We start from the raw sequence: 20,814 nt of genomic DNA, 5'->3' as shown, positions 1-20,814 counted from the left end.
CTGGATGACCTTCTTGCATCTTTCTGACATAACCACCTCTTTTTTTAAGACTACAATAAGAAAACCCCCAGCTTCTCTACTCTCTGGTGATATCATTTCCCCCTCTACCCTATGCACCTTTCTGGTCAACTTTCTTTTGAACTTTTTTCAGCCTATTGCTGCTTTCCAAGTATGGTCTTCAAAATGCATAAAGTGCTCAAGGTGTAGCCTGATTAAATCCAAAAAGAGTGAAAGTATTACCTCTTTGTTTCTTGAGTGTGTGCCCTGAGGATACAAACAAACAGTGTATTTTCTGATGAAACTGTTCTCTCATTCTGATACTAGTAGTCCCATTTGCACTGCGATCAACAATTCTAGAGATCCTTTCTTGTTCTGTTGCAATCAGCTTCTCACCCACCAGATGATATTTCACACCAGTTCTGTTGTGGCTCAACTAACATCATTTGTCTGCACTGAACCTCAACTGCCACCTTTATAGCCACTTAGTCAGCCTTTTCAAATCTTTCTTTAGACTTTCTTCATCACCACCCACTGCTGCACATACTTAATGTCTACAATGAAGTAGTTAATTCTGTTCTATTTTCTCTCAGCTATGTCAGAAAAAAGAAGTTATGTCTTACCATAATGTTCCATCTGTGTTGTTGATCTTTGTTCATTCATTACTGATGGGTTATCGGTTCCATCCTTACAACTGAGCAGGCCAAATATCAAGCTTGCATCAGCCAAAAACTCTCAAGCCAAGGTCCTACCCAGAATCCTCTTCTGCCTGTTACCTCAGATCAAGTTTGCAAGTTGATAGATAAAAACAGAGGCTACCTCTGGTCATAGCAGACCTACAATAAAGGAGTATATGAGATCAAACAGGAACCTCCGGAGGGGGACGGAGGGTGGGAAGTAATGAATGAATGAAGATCAACAACAGAGATGGTAAGACATAACTTCTTTATCTGATGTTGTTAATCTTTGTTCATTCATTACTGATGGGACAGAGTCTCCAACTACCTGTATCCCTGGGTGGCCCTCATGGAAGGACATTCCTGAGCACCATGGAGCCAAAAGAAGCTCTATCTCTGGAGGCAAAATCCAATTTGTAATTAAGAATAAAGGTATGAGGTTTAGCCCAAGTCGCAGCTGAGCAAATATCATTGAGGGAAGCCTTAGCATGGAAAGCTGCTGAAGTTGCCATAGACCTTGTAGAATGTGCTTTCACTCTGTCAGACAATGTGACATTGCATTACCTTTATCTACAACAAAAACAATTTCTCAACCATGAAGCCAATGTAACTTTTGAGGCAGGATAACTTCGTCTAGGTCCAGAAAAAGCCAGGAACAGTTGGTCTGATTTAGGGGTAGATTTTGTTCTGTCCAGATAAAATTGTATTTGCCTATGAACATCCAAGGAGTGCAGGCAATACTTTCCCTTGTTAGAGTGATTAGGAAAGAACACCGGAAGGTCAACAGATTTGGTTGATAGACCGCTCTGACACCACTTTTGGTAAAAAGGAAGAATTAGTTCTCAGTGATACCCTCTCCTTAAGGAAGATAAGATAGGGAGATTTGATGCATAAGGCTTAAAGTTCTGACAAGAGTCTGGCCGATGTAATTGCAATCAGAAACAAAGTTTTCCAAGAGAGATATTTTACATCACATGAAGACTCAGGTTCAAAGGGGGAGCTGAAGGTTGTACCAGTTCTCTAAAGGGCGGTTTTAAGTGGATAACCCCCTTCACGAAGGTTTTACAGAGTCTATGTGACATAAGCGAAGAATCCTGAAAGCCAATGTGGAAATCTGAAATGGCAGCTAAATGCACACAAACAGTAGAGGCAGACACCCCAGAGTGGAAAAGATGTGATAAGTAATCCAAAACCACCGAAAATGGGGCTGAGAAGGGGTCTAATTGTCCATTTGCTGCCCATAGAGAAAACCTTTTCCATTTATTGAGATATATTAGTTTGGTGGACGATTTATGAGATGCAATAAGAATATTGCGCACAGGGGACGAGAGTTTTCCTGCCTGGCAATCATTAGAAGTGCAGAAACCAAGCTGTCAGTATCAGGGTTGTTAGACTGGGGTGAGTCAGACCCTGCAGATGGGAGATCAATATTGGCGATGGATTGAGGATCCACAGTTATCTAGCAGATGAGGCCAGAGGAAGGGGAACCAGACCTGCTGAGGCAAATATGGAGCAATGAGGATCACTTTGTTTTTCAACTGTCGTACTTTCTTCAGAAATTGGGAGATGAGGGGAAGAGGGGGATATGCATAAAGTAGACCCAAGGGCCAAGCGTGGACTAGGGCGTCTCTCGGCGACTGTCCCCGAGGGGGAATCAGGGCAAAATAGCTGCTGCACTTGTAGTTGGTTGGGGAGGCGAAGAGGTCACAGCAAAGCTGGCCTCAGTGGTTGAAGATTCTTGCTATCATAGGGTTGAGGGACCACTCGTGAGGTTGTAGAATGCACCTGCTCAATTTGTCCGCTATCACACTGGAGCTCCCGGGAATGTGTGTTGCAATTAGAAAGCGGGTGGAAGATATTGCCCATTGCCATATTCTCAAGGCCCTTCGACATAATGGGTAAGATCTGGTGCCCCCTAGCTTGTTGATGTACCAGACCACTAAAATGTTGTCTGATTGGATCGCAATAGTCCCTGACGGAAGGATGGAATGAAATGCTTGCAACGTTAATTGCACCGCCCTCAGTTTCAGGACACTGATATGCAAAACGGCCTCTGTCTCCAACCAGCTGCCTTGGACCAAGTTTCCCTGACATAGCCCACCCCTCCCCATCAGGGATGCGTCCATGGTCACTGTGGCTTTCGGTTGATTGGGGCTGAAGGGGCAAAACCATTGTTGGGGATTTCAAGACATCCACCACAGTAAATCTTGCTTGCATCTCTGAGTTACACTTATCTGAAAAGACAAAGAATGTTGTAGAGGGTACCACTGAGTGAGAAATAACCACTGAAGGAGCGTCATGTGGAATCTGGCTAGAGGAACAATGGTGATCGAGGCTGCCATTGAACCCAAGAGTTGGAGTATAGATCGAGTGGGGGATTTGTGGTGACACAGCAGTGGTTGAACCTGTTGCCTTATTCTTTGAAGCCTGTGGTCCAGAAGAGATACTGTGCAATTTCTCATGTCCAACATTACCCATATAAATTCCAAAGATTGAGCTGGGGTCATGTTGGATTTCTCCCAGTTTATAGTGATTTCCAGGCTTTGTGCTGTGAGGAGAGTGTAGTGCACGGGCTTCTTAAAGTAGTTGCTTGGTGGGGGTGGTGAGGAGCCAGTTGTCTAGATATGGAAACGCCTGGAATCCTTGAAGTTGCAAATGAGCGATAACCACTGCCGTGCATTTGGTGAACACTCTGGGGGCTGTAGAGAGACTGAAGGGCAGAGCTCGAAATTGGTAGTGACTGGCTCCTATGTGGAAACGGAGGTATCTTCTTGAGCGTTTGTCCATTTTTATGTGGTAATATGCATGTTGAAGATCTACAGAGCACATCCAATCATCTTCTTCCAGAAGAGGAAGGATAGACTGAACCGTGACCATCCGGAATTTCTGTTTTTAGAAATTTGTTCAGTGTGCTGAGATCCAGAATTGGTCTCGAGTCCCCTGTCTTTTCTGGCACTAAAAAGAACCTTGTGTAAAAACTGGATCCTGTCTGGTCTGGGAGGACCGTCTGGATGACTCTTTTTTGTAGCAGCTGTTGGATTTTGTATGCTGCTGCTTTCCTTTGACTGGGTGGAACGTCGGGTAATACTGTGGATGAGATTGGACAAAGATGGAAGGGGATGTGATAGCCTCTGGATATTATCCGTTGTACCCAAGAGATGGTGGTTATATTTTGCCAGGCAGCGGGGTACAATGAAATACGACCCCTGATCACTTCCACGGGTCAGCATTCAGGCAACGCTTCAGGAGCGCTGATAGGGTTGGCCAGAGAAAGAATCTCTGGAACCCCAGTTTCGTGGACCTCCTCTGCCCCGAAAAGGATGTCTTCCACTGGAGTTTTACCTTCTGCCTCTAGGGAAGAACTTGGCACGTGCATCCCAGAAAGAGGCCTGTGATTTCCTGTGCCACATCATCCCGCTCCTCTGATTTCTGGAGTAGAATCGTTGAGGAGTGGAGTGTCTGACACCAATGGCAGACAGGGTCTTGCCATCTTGTTTGCCCTTTGTCAGCGTATCTTACACTTTAGGGCCAAACAAAGAAGCAACCTCGATGGGAGCATTCATGAAGGCTCTCATCTGCCAAATCCTTCTTAGTTGCAGCTGCCAACACAATGGCATCTATTGGAAGACTTCGTGACCAATGGGGATGCTCAGCTGGGGGTGATAAGATTTTATCAGGCCTCCATGGTATTGTTTCTAGGGTTTCATGAGCCTTCCATGCATGCTGGACGATGAGCTGGACAAGCTCATTGGCTGGAGGGGTAACCCAGGAGGTAGGGGGCTGGGCACGAAAGGCATGCAGGAATATGGATTCCTCAGAGGAAGGATTAGATGACTTCCAGTCACCCTCTGCCTAAGGATCTCGAGGATGTCACCAAAAGACACCTCATCAGATGGTGACCGTGGGGACCCTCCCCCATCAAAGTCTGTATCTTCAGTCGACTCTTCAGTGGAGTCCATGTGCTTCCTCTTGCACAATGCTTTCTGGGGTACTTCCTCAGTGGGAGGTTCTGGGGAAGACTGCAAAGAGGGGGTCTCCTGAGGAGGAGAAACCTGAGGCCCTTGTGCCCGGTGTCTGGTGGTTGTGGCTTGTGAGAGTTGCGGCACAGAAGGGGGAGAGGACTCTGATATGTGGGGTTTGCCAGCGGAGGCAAGCGCCCTCTCCATGGCCTGGAAGGTCGGCCCGCCCAAGGAGGGATGGGAGCCCGGAACCGAGCACGACAACCTCGGAACTGGGTCGCACCCCGCCCTATCGAGGCAACTCCCAAACCAGGAGTCTCAAGAGGGCTGTGAAGAGTGAGAGAGAGAGGATTCCTGGAGGGGACCATAGAAAAAAATCAGCATGGAGCCAAGAATGCCCTCCCCCATAGCACAGCCACTGGCCTGAGAAGAAACAGTAAAGTCAGAACAAACCTCTGAACCAATAAAGGAACCAATGTAGCAAACAGCAAAATAGTGAAGAAAAAGGCAAACTGGTTCCAACACAGCACTCTTTAATAGCAACACAACAAGGTAAGCGCTTTCACGGATTACATCCACTTCCTCAGACCAAAATATTAAAACTCAAGTCACATCTTTAAACATTTTAGCAGCCAGTGAGGCACACTAATCACTGAACCAACTTAACACATTCATTGCCTTGTCTAAGCAGTGAAGAAATTAACATCAGTGTGTAAATCAGTAACACTATAAAACATACATTGCAGCTCAAAAATTGCTAAGTACATAATTAAAACTGACTCTGGTCTATCACATAAACATAAATATAAATTCTAAACTGTATCAACATTTAAATATACTAAGATATATATATATATATATATATATATATATATATATATATATATATACATATAATAAAATCAGTCTAAAAGTACATATATAAAACTGGTCAATCTTGTGGACATATAAAATAAAAGCCACTGAAACATTGACCAAGTAGTACCAGGCTTATGTCCTTGTTTTTTTATATATATCTTTGCTATGGTTTTTATTTTATATGTCCACAAGATTGACCAGTTTTATATACATATTTTTAGACAGATTTTATGTATGTATATATATATATATATATATATATATATATATATATATATATATATATATATATATATATATATATATATATATATATATATATATATATTCTATATATATTTTAGTATATTTAAATGTTGATACATTTTTTAATTTATATTTATGTTTATGTGATAGACCAGAGTCAGTTTTAATTATGTACTTAGCAATTTTTCAGCTGCAATGTATGTTTTATAGTGTTGCTGATTTACACACTGATGTTAGTTTCTTCATAGGTTCATACTAGGCTATCTGCCCTAGGGCATTTATAAGCCTAGCCAGAGTGTGTTTGGCTTTCGCCACCCATTTTAAATGAATTTTGCTATGCCCTTTTTCGAGGTTAGTATACTGTGCCTCTGTCTAACAGTGACACAGAAGTGATACCCGGGGTAAACCTACTATCTCCCATCCACTCATCAAGATTCCTCCTGAAGAGAGTCAATGAGGGACTCTGCCTAACCTGGACTGGGATTTTATTCCAGAGTGAAGGGAGCCTCTGGGATATGAATCTGTCCCTCCAGCATGTCCTATTTATTTCAGTGCTGAGGTTCAAGTCTCTCGAGCGCGTAGCTCGATGGGATTTAGATTTTCTGAGGTGCAGCATGTCCATTAATTCCGGGTTGGACATGGCTTTATACGTCAGGCACAGATCGCCTCTGAGCAGGCGGTATGCCACTGAGTAGAGCTGGAGTTTCTTTAACCGGGCAGCATATGGCATCTGTTTGAGCCCTTTGATCCTCTTGGTGAGGTACTTTTGGGGTCTTTCCAGTTGCTGCAGGTGTCTGGTAAGGTACATCCCAAACGGGGCATTGTACTCAATTATGGGCCTGATGAGGGATGAGTAAAGAGGCACGATGACCTCCCCTGATCTAGATGCGAATCCCTTCATGATTAGGTGGGCTATATAAAATGTTTTTCTAACCATTTTGGCCACGTGGTTGTCAAATGAGAGATTGCTATCACCTTGGGTCCCCAGGTCCCTAATTACTTCTTCCGTACTTAATGGATTACCACCTATGTGGTAATTTGTGGGTACTTTGTTTTTTCCAAAGGGGATGACTATACATTTTTTGGCGTTTAGCTTGAGGCCATGGCTCTGGCACCAGTTGTCTATTTCTATGAGGCCCTTTTGTAGGATGCTTGTGTCGGCTGGAGAGTTGATTATGGCGCCCAGTTTGCAGTCATCTGCGAACTTGGTCAGCCACAGTCCTTCCGTGTTAGCCTGTACCTCCGAGAAATATATACCGAACAAGAGAGGTCCCAGGACTGACAAGGCAATGAATGTGTTAAATTGGTTCAGTGATTAGTGTGCCTCATTGGCTGCTAGAATGTTTAAAGATGTGACTTGAGTTTTAATATTTTGATCTGAGGAAGCGGATGTAATCTGTGAAAGCGCTTACCTTGTTGTGTTGCTATTAAAGATTGCTGTGTTGGAACCAGTTTGCCTTTTTCTTCACTGGCCTGAGAAGAGCCTGATGCCCAGTGCACAGAGGGCCACAAGGATGACTACGGCTCAAAAGTAAGATCCACTATTAGTGCCGGAGGAAGGGAAGCTGCTGTCGGAGTAATGAGCTTCGATACTTGGGTGAAAGTCGAAGTAGGAGTGTACGTTGGGAGTTTGAGGAGATATGCATTCACCTGAAGGAGGGCACGTGGATTTCGACGGTTGAGAGAGACCTCTGGCCACAAGCAACTGGTCAACAAGCCGCAACACATCATGCTCAGAGAGACTCCTGGTCGACCTCATAGACAGACCTGCAGGAGATTCTGACCTTTCTAGAAAAGGACTTTATCGGCTACCAACGAATGGATCCAAGGAAGGAGAGTACTTAGTCCTTGCTAATTTGAGAGGTGCAGAGCCCAGAGCTGAGGATGTCTGCACCGAAGAGAACAGTGTGGAAGTAGTCTGTGCCAACAACATCAGCGCAATAGAAGTCGAAGGTGTCTGCACCGTAAAAGCAAATGTCTGCACCGATGGGTATGGTGCCGTCGAGGAAAGTGTCTGTACTGGTAACAATGACAGTGCTGAAAAGGAATGCATCAACATATATGTCGGTACCGAAAGTGTCTGCACCGTGGAGGACAGTAACGTCATACTCGGAGCCGAAGGGGATTGTACCAACAGTGCCAAAGGGGACTGCACCTGCATGGGCGGTGCAGGTAAGGGCTGTGACAGAAGTGTCGGAGCCTTAATTGTCTGCACCGGGAACTCCAGTGCCGGTGTCGATAAGGAGGACATGGTTGGAGCAAGAATCAGTTGAGGCTGTGCTGAGCCTGAAGCCAACAGGGTTACAGGTGGCAGCACCGAAATAGTAGTCAATTTCACCTTCTTATGAGTTGACTCCCTATGATCTCCAGAGAGAGATGAAGTGAGCGACCTTGATGAGGAAGAACACCTTTTGCAGGGTTTAGCAGGAGGGGGTGAGCACTCCGACCCAGAAATAGCCTCACAGAAAGGAGATTTGAGAAGGTCTTTCAAGATTAATTTGTTCTTTCTCTGGTTAAGAGTTCTGGTCAAAATATTTCTACAAATCCCACATGGGATATCCATAGTAAGGTGGGAGACATTCAACAAAAGACACAAGTCATGGCCATCGGAAAGCGGTAACTTACGGCCACAATCCTTACACTGCTTAAAACCAACACTATTTTTCTTATCCGGCATAATGATGTGGAGAAGAACAGTACCAAAAAGAGGAGGAAAGGCTACCCAAAGGGGTAAGAAGAGAGAAGGAAGAAGGATTACCAACAATGGTAATGAAGAATTACCTCAAAGGTAAGAAAAAGGTAATAAAGAGAAATAAAACTAAAGGGAGAGAGTCTTAAATATACAATAGGGTAGAAGAATATTAGCAAAAACTATTTGAAAAACTTTAAAGTAGAAATGATCTATAAAACTTTTAAAAACTTAGACACTTAGCTGAAGAGAGTGGCTTGACATGGCTGTACGTGCAAACAAGATCGGAGATAATGGAGCAGAGCATTCTAGGTAGAGTTTTTAGAGAGAATTTCTCTCCATCGGTTAATGGGTTTAATTCTGAAGGTGACAATGTAAGAACTGTTGATGTAAATAATGGCACTAATGCTAGTATCTCTTCAGCCGTTAATAGTTCCGCTGGAGGGACTAGTATTCCGTTTCCCGCTAAGGCAGTGATAACGACAGCTGATGTTACAGCTAGACCATTGGATGTTACAGGTGGGCTTCCTGCAGTATTTTCGACTGCTGAGGACAGGGTGAGAACGAACGCTCCTATGGTAACGGCCGCTGATGTTGCAGTTAGACCGAAGGTTATGAAGGACGTTACAGGTGGGCTTCCTGTAGTGCTACCGACTGCTGAGGATATGATGAGAGCGAACGCTCCTATGGATGTGCCGGGTTCTTCGAAGCGATGGGTTTACACTCAGCTAGTAGGATTCGTGGTACCGACACCTTATTCAATCTTCATCGGGCAGATTCTGCAATGAATGCAGCACCTAATGGTAACGTTTCTTCAGATTATATTACAAAATTTTGCAAGAAAGACAGCAAAAATTTATGAACCCTTCGGTTCTCTTGGCGGCAGATATTAATCCTGCATTTCGCAGGATATTCAGGATAACATTAAAGAGTTTGAAAAACTGCTTTTTAGGGAAACTAAGTGTCACTTTAATTTGTTAGGGCTTCAAAGATATGTGGATCTTGATATTTCTCCACGGGGCTTACGAGCCTTTAAAAGCCCAGCAACACCTTTTGACAATGCAGATAATAATGACTTAATATTTAAAGACCGCTGGCTTTCAGCGGCCCATCAATGTGCAATGGAGTGGGTTAAGATACTAGTGGAAAGGGAACAACTTCTTTTGTCGAAGTTACAAGAGCAATTGCATATAATGCATTCTAGATTGTTGAGTGATATTGGTATGGCTAAGGTTAATGATATTTTTGTTAACCTAAATGATAATTTGCATAAATATGAGACTGAGCAAATACAATACAAATCAGTAAAAATTAAGAGAGATATCAAAGATTATGATAATGGGCGTGCTTTCCTATGGAAACGAAAACAAGCCTATCGCCCTTTAAAAAAATATGTAAATGTTAAAAATAATAGTAAAAAACAGCTTTCTGTATCCTTTGCTTCCTCAGAAGGCCATGGTTTTACTACAGATTCGGATACTGACTTTCCACCTTTGCCTGCTGCTAATGATTCCTTAGGGCATCAGCAACGCTTTCGGAGTGATGGCAATAATTCCAGACGAGGATATAAAAAGAAAAACTTTGCTACAGGTTCTTCTCCGGGTGAAGGACAATCTAGACAAACATCTAAGAAGGGAAGATGGACTTGATTTTTTGAATTCTGTCTTACTTACTGGTAATAATGTTGTTAATATCTCTGGCTGCAATATTTCTGATGAAGAATTAGCTGTATTACAGTATGGTCTCAAATTTGTTCCCACTGTTTTTCCTAGACATCATATATTGAAACAGGAGTTATTTAAATTTGTTAGAAAACTCCATTTGAGATATTTTTTTTCAAATGATAAAAAAATGTTTATATATGATGAGCCTGCTTCTAGTTTTTTATATGATGATAGTGATGTTGATACTAGTATGGATAGCTACTATTCTTGCTTTTCTGATGATTCTCTGCCTTCTTTATATTCTTCAGCTTATTCTACACTTAATACTGAAGGTATTGATTTTCATAGTAAGTTTATTCCTCCATACAATAATTCCTTTATTATTCATTTCTCTGAAATGATACATTTCTCGTTACAAGAAATGTTAAGTGTATGTAGGTATGACCAAAACTTGTGTAATATGACTAAAAATGAATGGATGGCTATGAAAAATCTTTCTAGTAGACAGGACATTATTATTAAAAAGTCTGATAAAGGCAATAAGATTGTAATATTGAATAACAAACAATATTTAGATATGTGTATGGAACATTTAAGTGATTCGTTAACTTATGAGATTAGTGATTATAATAAATATATTGCAGCCATGAAAGAGTGTACTAGCTTACTGGATAAGGGAGTAAGATTAGGATATGTTTCTAAGGATGATTTAGATAAAAAAATTTTGTTTGGAGAATTGCAATTTAGCTACCTTTTACTGTCTCCCAAAACTTCACAAAAATATGAATAACCCACCAGGCCGTCCCATTGTTGCGGCCAGTAATTATTTTTGTCGAAATATAGGTATAGTTATTCATAATTATCTGTCAACTTATGTGAAAAAATTAGATTCTTATGTTAAAGATTCTTTTGACTTTATTGATAAATTAAGTCATATTATTTGGACAGAGAATATGTTTTGGATTAGTATAGATGTAGTTAGTCTCTATACTAACATTAATCATTCTGATGGTCTACAGGCTTTATTATATTTTTTTGGGGATAATCCTACCACTCATTATATAATGGACTTGACTTCTTTTCTTTCTAATAATTTTTTAGTTTTAATCAAGCTATTTACCATCAACTTAAGGGTACTGCTATGGGGGCATCTTTTGCCCCCATGTATGCAAACCTTTTTATGGGTAAATTTGAATTGGAATATGTTTATAATAATAAATTCTATAAAAATTTTGTTTTGAGTTACTACCGCTACATAGATGATTTGATTTTTCTATGTAGTGGTGGTAGGGAATATGTTTATGAATTTTTTTCAGATCTTAATAATAATAAGTATAATTTGTGTTTTGATGGTTTACAGTTTGGTAGTCAAGTTCACTATTTAGACATTATGTTAACTGGAGTGGTAGGTGAGCAGATTAATACTACGGTATATCGTAAGTTTATGGATGGTCATCAGTTTCTTTATGGAACTAGTTGTCATCCCCCCCATACATTATCTGCTATTCCTTATGGAGAAATTATGAGATTATCTAGACTATGTAATAATGTGATAGATTTAGAACAGAATATTTATGATAGTATTATTATGTTTTTGAGAAGGGGATATAATATTGATATATTAGATTTCTGTATTAATAAGTTAATGGATAAAACAAGTGTTAAAAAGGGTAATAAATGGACTATTAGTAATAATAATCAAGAAATAAATAGCTTTTTACCTTTCAATAATATGGTTAGTTCTGTTAATAGGAATAATAGGTGTTTAGTGGGTTCTAAGCAGGATATATCAGATATTTATTTTGTCACTGTTTATAATTCTTATAGTGATAAAATTTGGAATATTATTAAATATTTTTGGAAATTTCTAATTTCAGATAAAAATCTTTATAAGATTTTTCCTATTGTTCCTAAACTGTCCTTTAAAAGAGGTCAGAATCTATCTGATAAATTAATTAATACTTATTATATTTCTCCATTGGATAATGTATATAATAATTTGGCTATAGTAGGTACTAATGTTTGTGGCCAGTGTAATATTTGTAAATTTGTAAAGCCATATTTTGATAATATTAATGGTATTTTATTTATACCTAAGAACATTTCTTCATGTAATTCTGAAGGGGTTATTTATTGTGTTCGATGTCCGTGTAAGTTATATTATATTGGTGAGACGAAGAGAAAATTCAAAATCAGAATGCAGGAGCATATTAGAGATATTAATAAAAGAGTAGTGACCAGTCCCATTGCATTGCATTTTATGGAGTGTCATAATAGTAATGCTGCATTGTTTGAATGTTGTGTTTTAGAAAGTGTTTTCATTAAAAAAGGTGATGATAGATTAATTAAAAATATTTTGTTATTTAAAGAAACTATTTATATTTTGAAATATAATACTATGTCACCTAATGGTCTGAATTTAGAAGTAAATTGGAAAAGTTTATTATAAATTTTATATTGTAATATTCTTAGTTTTTTATTGTATGTTTTCTCTCTTTAAATGTTATTTAGTTTAATTGATTAATTAATGTATGTAATTACTTTACTAATTGTGATATATATTGTGGTGGGTGTGTGCCTGTAACTTATGCTCATTGAAGGCTATTATGCCGAGGCGCTAAGCTGTATTAAATCCTGTTTGTGAACTGGCTGTTGTTTTTTAGGCTGTTGCCTTTTCTCTTTTACGTGGTTTTGGACATTCTAGGTAGGACACTGGCTCGATAGTTTTTTGCTGACGTGAGCTTGATATTTGGCCGCCTCGGTTCCGAGGATGGAACCGAAAACCCAACAGTAAGGAATGAATGAAGATTAACAACATCAGATCAAACATTACGCAGTACTAGGCTTGGGCATAACCATTATTATACACCAATAATCATTTATTTTCCTCATTGCTGATACTCTCTCTCTCTCTCTCTCCACAATTCTTTGGTCAACTCCTCAAATGTACAGGCATCCAGTTCCCCTTCTCAGCCCCACTGCCAGCCCCTCCAGTTTCTTAACAGCCGATGTGTTGGACTGAATTAAAAGACTTGCTGTAGTCGTAAGCAGACATACCACCCTGTCGGGTTCTAAAGTAAAGCAGTCCTACAGCTACATCAGGTTTGAATGACAGCTCCTAATGGTTCTGAACAATATTTGCTGTCGTTCTGGAAGATGCCATTTTCTGAGAAACCAGATACCATTTCCCTGCCAATGCCAATTTGACTCACCACACTTTCCTACTTAATAAAATAAGAAAAGAAAACTCTAACATAAGAGCGACAATGTAGATATTGGCATGGAAGAGGTGGAGATGGATAAAGTGACAGACCTGTGAGGAAAGGAGAAAAATGGATAAAAAAGAAAGGAAAGACAAAAAGAGGATGCTAGAGGTAGCAATGAATAATGCAGGAATAAGAGAACACGGTTAAAACTATAGCACAGACAATATCAGATTTCAATGGTATAAATAAAGATAAGGTGCCAAGAAGATGTGTCATGCTGGATATATAAGAAAGTCAGATGGAATACTCTAAACAACATCGTGTGTTTGGGGGTGGTGCAACTGGATAAAAGAACTATGAGATGTCTTCTACAAGATCTGGTCACAAATTAAAGGGAGCACTGAAGTAATGACTGGAGAATTTGGTTCCTTGGAATGATAGTGTATGGGCAACAAGAGAGAGAGAGAGAGACAGATGTAGCAATACAGGAAAATAAGGAATTCAAAAGACTCAAGGAGGAAATGATGTGGAGGTTGGGAAATAATGATAAAAATGTAAGAGAGATTTAAGAACTATTGAAAGGTCTATAAGAGATAAAGAATGAATGAATAACCTGAGAAAAACAAAGTGGAAGGTCAAGGAAGGGGAGGGAAAGAACAGACACAAAAAGGAAAAGTAATAATAGCATGGAAAAAACTTTTATGATGTCAAAGGATGGTAAGGAAGGAAGATGGGAAATAGTGATGGATGACAAAAGAGAACTGTGAGGTGCAAAAGAAAACAGGAAAATGATAAATTGTAAAGATGACATAGCTTAAACTTTTGAATACCAACAATGGGAATCCAAAACTTGCAAGCTGCAAAGTCCAAAAGGTTACTGCTATGAACCCACAATACAAGTAAAATTATGTTTGTTTTTTTGGGGGGGAGGGTGGCTGCATTTCATCTTTCCATTGCAGACAAACACCCCCTGTATCCCTTAAATTATAACCCACTCTGAGGTCAGTTCATGCCAGGGAAAGGACTGAAATAAATCAGTGCACAGGTGGATTATACAACTGGCCACAACAAACAGTAATTCATACAGCCTCTCTTCTAGCAACCATACAACTTCCCTAATAGGGTGGTACACCAGTAGTGAAAAGGGTAACTAATGGAAGTATTTGCAAATATTCTGCTGTGAAGAATTTGTAGAACTGTGCTCATTTTTTTTACATAAACCCCGACTCATAATCATTCTAACTTTTTTCTCCAAATCTACTTCCCTTCTTATTTAATTCCAATTCCATCCATCCACAACCCCTTTTGCTCATTTAATTCTACTTCCATAATTTCACCATCCATTACTTAAGCCCTTACCTTTCATATGTTTTTCTTCTTTTAATCATCTTACCATATAGCTACTTTCCCTTACATCTTCTCATCCTCCACACCCTTCAACCATCTCTATCCCCTGACTCACATCTTCTCATTCTACTGCACTTCATCCTGAAATCATTACTATATATCCTTTTCGTTACAAAACTGATTGCTATTGTTATCGGTCTGTGTCTTTGTATTTACTGTTATTTCATATACTAATTTTGTATTCATAGATGTCAACTTGTATTATTTTAGTTACTTACGTCTAATGTCTTGAGCAACAACTTTTTAATATGTCTGGAGCGTCTCTCCCCCAACCTCCACTGAACATGGGCACCTGTGGTCCAGTCAGACTTTCTCAGTAAACAAATGTCAGTAAATAAATACATAAATAAAATATATTCTTCTATTATGTATAATGCTGTCTTGTGAAGAATGACAAAACAGAGCTAAAAAAACACATTCACTGATAATATCTAAAGCAGTGAATCTGGTTTACGATATCTATCCAACAAACAATTTTCAATAAAACTTTATCCATTTCAGGTTCACAGGAACCTACAAGGTAAGAAAATAACAAAGCAGGAATCAGTTTTGGAAGGGATGCCAGTTTATTATAGGAAACGTACACAAACACACATACATAATCATACATGCATGCAAGCAATCTGGAGTACTACCAGTTCAGCTGCAGGAATGCAAACATAATAAACTTTATTCAATAAATTTTCACCTGCACTTTCTAATGACATTAAACGAGCTAAAAGTACACACAAGAGAGTCACGTGACATTCCAAATCACCACAAGCTAGCTGAACTGTATTTCTGTTGTACTGATCAGTCTGCTCCATGACAGTCAGCCAAGCATCTTGCTAATTCACAGCTACAGGGTATATCTGCAACCTGATTTATTTTCTGCCATTTTAGTGCCTAAATAAGAGATGTTTATCACATAATTTATTACATCTCCCAGATTCAATGAGCTCTGTAGCTTACAGGGTATACACCCCTAACTATATCCTAGATGACTTGAGTCTGATTGGTGGGTTAGGCACTGGAAGAGACAGGAATACAGCAGATGATGCTGAAATCCCCCACTGCACAGGAGAGGACAATGTTGTTCTATGATAACAGCCATGACTTCTATGTTTGCTTAAGCAGAACACTGAACTGCAGTTATGGGGTGGCACGTGTAGAAGCATGTCTTATTACACTCACGTATCTGCAGATGTACATCTGAGGAATGAAAGTTAAAGACACGAATCAAAAACACCTTACCCCTCACCACAAATGATGGCACTACTCCTGGCACTTGACCCTTTCTTTGAGAAGAAATGAACTGGCTGGTGGGTTTTTCATACCGGGGGAATGAGTGGGTCATAAAAATGGCTAGAGGATTAAAAAGACCATTATGCCCACCCCTCTGTTCTAAAACTACTAGCTGCTGTTCTCAACACTTTCCAAGATTTCTTCTGAAAACAGACATTGCTGTCTAGTATGGTTACCAAAAAAGAAAATGAAATAAGCAAATAAATATTCTGATTTAAGCTTGGCTACTAGAAAGTAAATGAGTCACTGAATAGCAAAATGAAGCAAGACAGTTAGCTAGCAAATCTTTACTCAGAATAAAGCACACGATCTGGTAGCAAATGCATCTCAATATCACTGCAACAAAACTAAAGTTTTGCGCTGGAAAACATGATTTGTATCACCACAACAATCTAAAGAAATAATACAAGCAATGCCTTACCTGCATAACAGCATTGAAAAAGCAGGTATTTCCAAGGTTACTGAGACCCTTGACTGGAACTGAAGAGACATTACCGAAGGAGTGTTTCCCTTTATGCAAATCACAACCATCTGCACATTCTTCTCGCACTTTTATAACTTTAGATGCTGCAGCTGGAAAAATGCAAGAGTCAACTTTAAAAACATTGCATCACTATAGTAACTAGCTTACATATTAGTCAGTTCACTCTCCTTTTCCTAAAAAATACTGTATACCTTTAAGGAATAGATGTTGCAGTCTGCCGGATTCCAACCATTCTGTTATATTTACCTGTAACTACCTGCTGTTTATTAGAAACTCTCTTTTATGTTTTAGGTTCATAGGTAGGTACTAGGTTATCTGCCAAAAGGCATTTATAAGCCTAGCCAGAATGTGTTGGCTTTCGCTACCCCCTTAGATTAGTTCCCTGTGCCTCTGTCCAGCAGAGCCATTGAAGTGATCCCCAGGGTAAACTTTCTGTTTCCCATCCACTCGTCAAGGTTTCTCTTGAATACAGTTAGCAAGAAGCTCTGCCTAATGTAGATTGGAATCTTGTTCCAGAACATGGGAAGTCTCTGGGACATGAATCTATACCCCCAGTATGTCCTATTTATTGTTGTGGTGAGGTTTAGATCCCTAGAGCGTGTGGCTCGAGGGGATACGTTTTTTTTTAGGTGGAGCACGTCCACCAATTCTGGGTTGGACATGGCCTTGTATGTCAGGCAGAGATCACCTCTGAGTAGGCAGTATGCAACCGAGTACAGCTGGAGTTTCTTCAGTCGTGCTGCATAGGGCATCCGTTTGAGGCCAGTGATCCTCTTGGTGAGGTACTTCTGTGGTCTTTCCAGCTGTCGCAGGTGTCTTGTAAGGTACATCCCAAATGGGACATTGTACTCTGTGATGGGTCTGATGAGTGATGCGTAGAGGGGCACAATGACCTCTTTTGATCTGGATGCAAACCATGGATGGGCCACACAGAAGGCTTTTCTAACTACTTTGGCAATGTGATTATCAAAGGAGAGGTTACTCTCTACTTGGGTCCCCAGATCCCTTATTACATCTTCCGTATTTAGGGGGCTACCACTTATGTGGTAATTTGTGGGTACTTTGTTTTTTCCAAAGGGGATGACTATGCACTTTTGGCATTTAGCTTGAGGCCATGGTTGTGACATCAGGTATCTGTCTCTGTGAGACCCTTTTAGAGGATGTCTGTGTCCACTGGAGAGTCAATTATAGCCCTTAGTTTGCAGTCATCTGCGAACTTTGTCAGCCATAGTCGTCCTGTGCTTGTCTGTACCTCTGAGAAGTATATGCCGAACAGGAGGGGTCCTAGGACTGAGCCCTGGGGAATGCCACTTGCAACCGGTTTAGAGTCAGACCTAGCTCCCGCAACTCTTACCATTTGGGTTCTGTCCGTGAGCCAGTTGGCAACTCATCTCGTAATGTAGGGGTTTATGTTCAGGCTGGTCAGCTTGTCTACAATACCTGAATTCGGAATGGTGTTGAAGGTCTTTGCGAGGTCTAGGTAGGCTGTGTGTACCACCTTTCCCTCGTCTATAGTCTTGGTAACCGTCTCAAAGAAGTCCACCAGGTTTAGGAGGCATGATCTGCCCTTAACAAAGCCGAACTGTGTAGGGTCCAGTGTTTGGAGGTTTCCAATGTCTTTGTTTATGAGATTCATGATGATGCATTCCATAGCCTTGCAGACCAAGCTAGTCAGGCATATAGAGTGATAGTTCATGAGGTCTGTTGTGGCTCCATCTTTGTGGAGCAGAATAACCGTTGCTGTGCACCACTCTATGGGCATGTAGCCTGTGGAGAGGCTGAGTTTGAACAGTGTGTTTAGGTTAGGGGTTAGTTCATCTTTGAGCTCATGTAGGATGCAGCCTGGGACACCGTCCGGTCCCATTGATGCTGTGTTTTTGGCTTTGGAGAGGGCTGTTTTAACCTGATTGTCTGTAATTTCAGGGGCACTACATTCCTCCGGTATGGTTATGGACCCTTTTGGGGGTGAGAGGGGAGTGAAGTTTGCACTGAAACTGTCTGCCAGGATGTTGGCGATATCGGTCGGTTCAGTGTATTTTGGGGCATTTTGCATCAACTCCGAGCAGATCTGAGAATTACTTAGATTCTTGACATAGCTAAAGAATGCCTTGTGGTTATCTTTGGAGTCCTTGGCAATTTTTCTTTCAAAGCTAGCCTTGGATGATCATAGTTTCTTGCTGATACTGATCAGGGATGTCTTACCTTCTTGGGATTTTACTCTTTTCTGTACCTAGTTTCGTTCTTCTATTGTATAGCTTTGTTTATGGCAGGGGTCCACCAGACTGGTTTCCTTTTCATGGAGGAGTGAGTCTTGCTTTTGCTTGGGATAGCATGATCCATGCATTCTTGTAGGTGCCCGTAGAGTGCATTAGTAAAGCATTTTGCAGATTGGACAGCATTATCCTTTGGCATGGGGACTTTGAAACTTTCCACCTCGGACTTAAGTAATGTGAAGTTTGCTTTTGAAAAGTTTTTCATGGTGGTTTCTTTGACCAGGGCTGGGGGCGGAATGTGGATATCTAGAGTGATTAGTTTATGGTCAGATCTAACCAGTGAGAGGTTGACCTCCAGCGTGGAACACCAGTCACTCATGTTGGTGATGACCAGGTCCAGTCACCTCTGGTGAGAGTGTTGACCAGTTGATCCAGGGCGTTTGAGTTTATAAATTCTAGGAAATGTTGGGCAAGGGAGTTAGTACTCGAGCAGTTCACCCAGTTAATGTTTGGGTAATTGAAATCACCCAATATCAGGGTGTTTGGTAGGACCTTTATATTTCCCAGTGTTTCCAGAAATGCGGAATGGGGGTCCTGGGACATGGTGGGTGATCTGTAGCAAGCTACAATTTGAATTGCAGTTTTGCCTGTTGTTAGTTACACATGGATGATCTCTGAAGCATCGTGCTGTGCCACTAACCTGGAGGTGTGGGTATCCTTGATGAATATGGATAAGCCCCCACCTTTTGTTTTTCGGTCCGGGTTTTGTGGCCAAAATGTATGGTATGAGCTGTAGCCTGGTAGTACTGTGGTGCTCTCTGGAGCCTTAAACCAGGTTTCTGTTACTGCACATACATCGATTTTCTCCATACTGAGGAGTGCCTCGAGTGCAGGCATATTGAGGTTCAGACTTCTGACATTGAGTAGCATTACCCTCAGTTTTTTGTTACTTGTGCTATTTATGGTTGTGGGTTTGTCTTTTGAGCCTTGCCTAAAAAAGGCACGATGAAGGTGGCAAGAGCCTTGGCCAGTATTCGAAAGCTTAAGGGTGGCATGTGCAAGCCTTCTCTAGCGAAGCAGCGTGGCTTGTCGAGTATGTCATCCAAGGCTGACAACATTGGATCCCCTTTGAATGACACCAGAAGCTTAGCCAGTTGTTGAAATTGATAATTTTTTCTTTATACCGTGGTATCATTCTTGGTGAGGGCAGGATGGTACTCAGGGTCAGGGTCATACCGGCCTGGGCTACGTGATCAGAGAGTTCCTCCATGTCTCTTTTCATGTAGTCCAGGGAGGTACGGCTCAGGTCATTCACACCAACGTGGACAATGACAGAGTCATATTTGTACTTGTTCTGGAGTGACCAGAGTGCTTGTGTTATGTGGTGGATCCTGGCACTCGACAGGCAGCTAACAGTAACCTTCTCCTTGTTCAGTCTAGTGAGTGGGACGTCAGTGTGCCTGACTATAGAGTCATTAGGTATGTTATTTTGCCTTAAGGGCTGTGATTGTGTGGCACACTGGTTTTGTGAAGTATGTGTTTCATGGTTTGTGTTGGGGGGTGGAGGTTGCTTAGATGTCTGCTTTGGAGGTCTCTGTTGCTTTTGCAGATTTTTACTTACAGCCTCCGAGTATGTTTTCGTGTATTTATGTGTGTTTTTTGCCAGTGCTGGTTTCATAGGTCTCTGTGAGACTGGTGGTGTGATGCAAGTAATTCCTTTCTCTTCTTGACTGTCTGGTCCAGTCTTGGGTTGAGAGAGCTTAGGCTCCAGTTTGGCTGCATAATTGCATCTCTCACATGTATTAGTGTTTGGTGGTAGGAGGAGAGGGTTGTCTGTGTACATGAGGCAGTTGTAACATTGCCTCAAAATGCCCAGATTCACCAGTTGGACCAGAGAGTACACCCGAAACTGCCTTTTGGACATGCCTGGATAGGTACACTGAACTGTTTTACTGATTGGCTGGTAAGGTCGAATAGAGAGCCTTGTCCTTCTCTACAGTATAGGGGGGTCTAGTGCTAAGGTTTATTAGTGCTTGCTATTAGTTTTGAGCAAGTGCCCAGCTGAGAAGTGAATGGTTTGCGTGCTTCAGTTGAATGTTTGTCTAGTTCCAAGGGAAAAATTGGAGAGAA

The 20,814-nt window shown here is 41.0% G+C and overlaps 1 protein-coding gene across 4 annotated transcripts in view; it reads right to left on the bottom strand.

Annotated features, from left to right (window-relative positions):
• The window catches only part of USP45 (ubiquitin specific peptidase 45), a 2,611,314-nt gene that overhangs the window by 1,459,759 nt on the left and 1,130,741 nt on the right, over positions 1-20,814 (bottom strand). For all 4 annotated transcript variants that reach the window (XM_044065130.1, XM_044065122.1, XM_044065103.1 and 1 more), the window contains exon 6: positions 16,409-16,560. In XM_044065130.1, coding sequence (XP_043921065.1) covers positions 16,409-16,560 — 152 coding nt within the window. The remainder of the gene's footprint in view (positions 1-16,408; positions 16,561-20,814) is intronic.

The sequence above is a fragment of the Protopterus annectens genome, chromosome 1.part0, assembly GCF_019279795.1.
Source record: "Protopterus annectens isolate FY-2018-M chromosome 1.part0, PAN1.0, whole genome shotgun sequence".
NCBI lineage: Eukaryota > Metazoa > Chordata > Ceratodontiformes > Protopteridae > Protopterus > Protopterus annectens.
The sequence above is the reverse complement of the archived record's forward strand: the minus strand, read 5'-3'. Positions and strand labels throughout refer to the sequence as shown.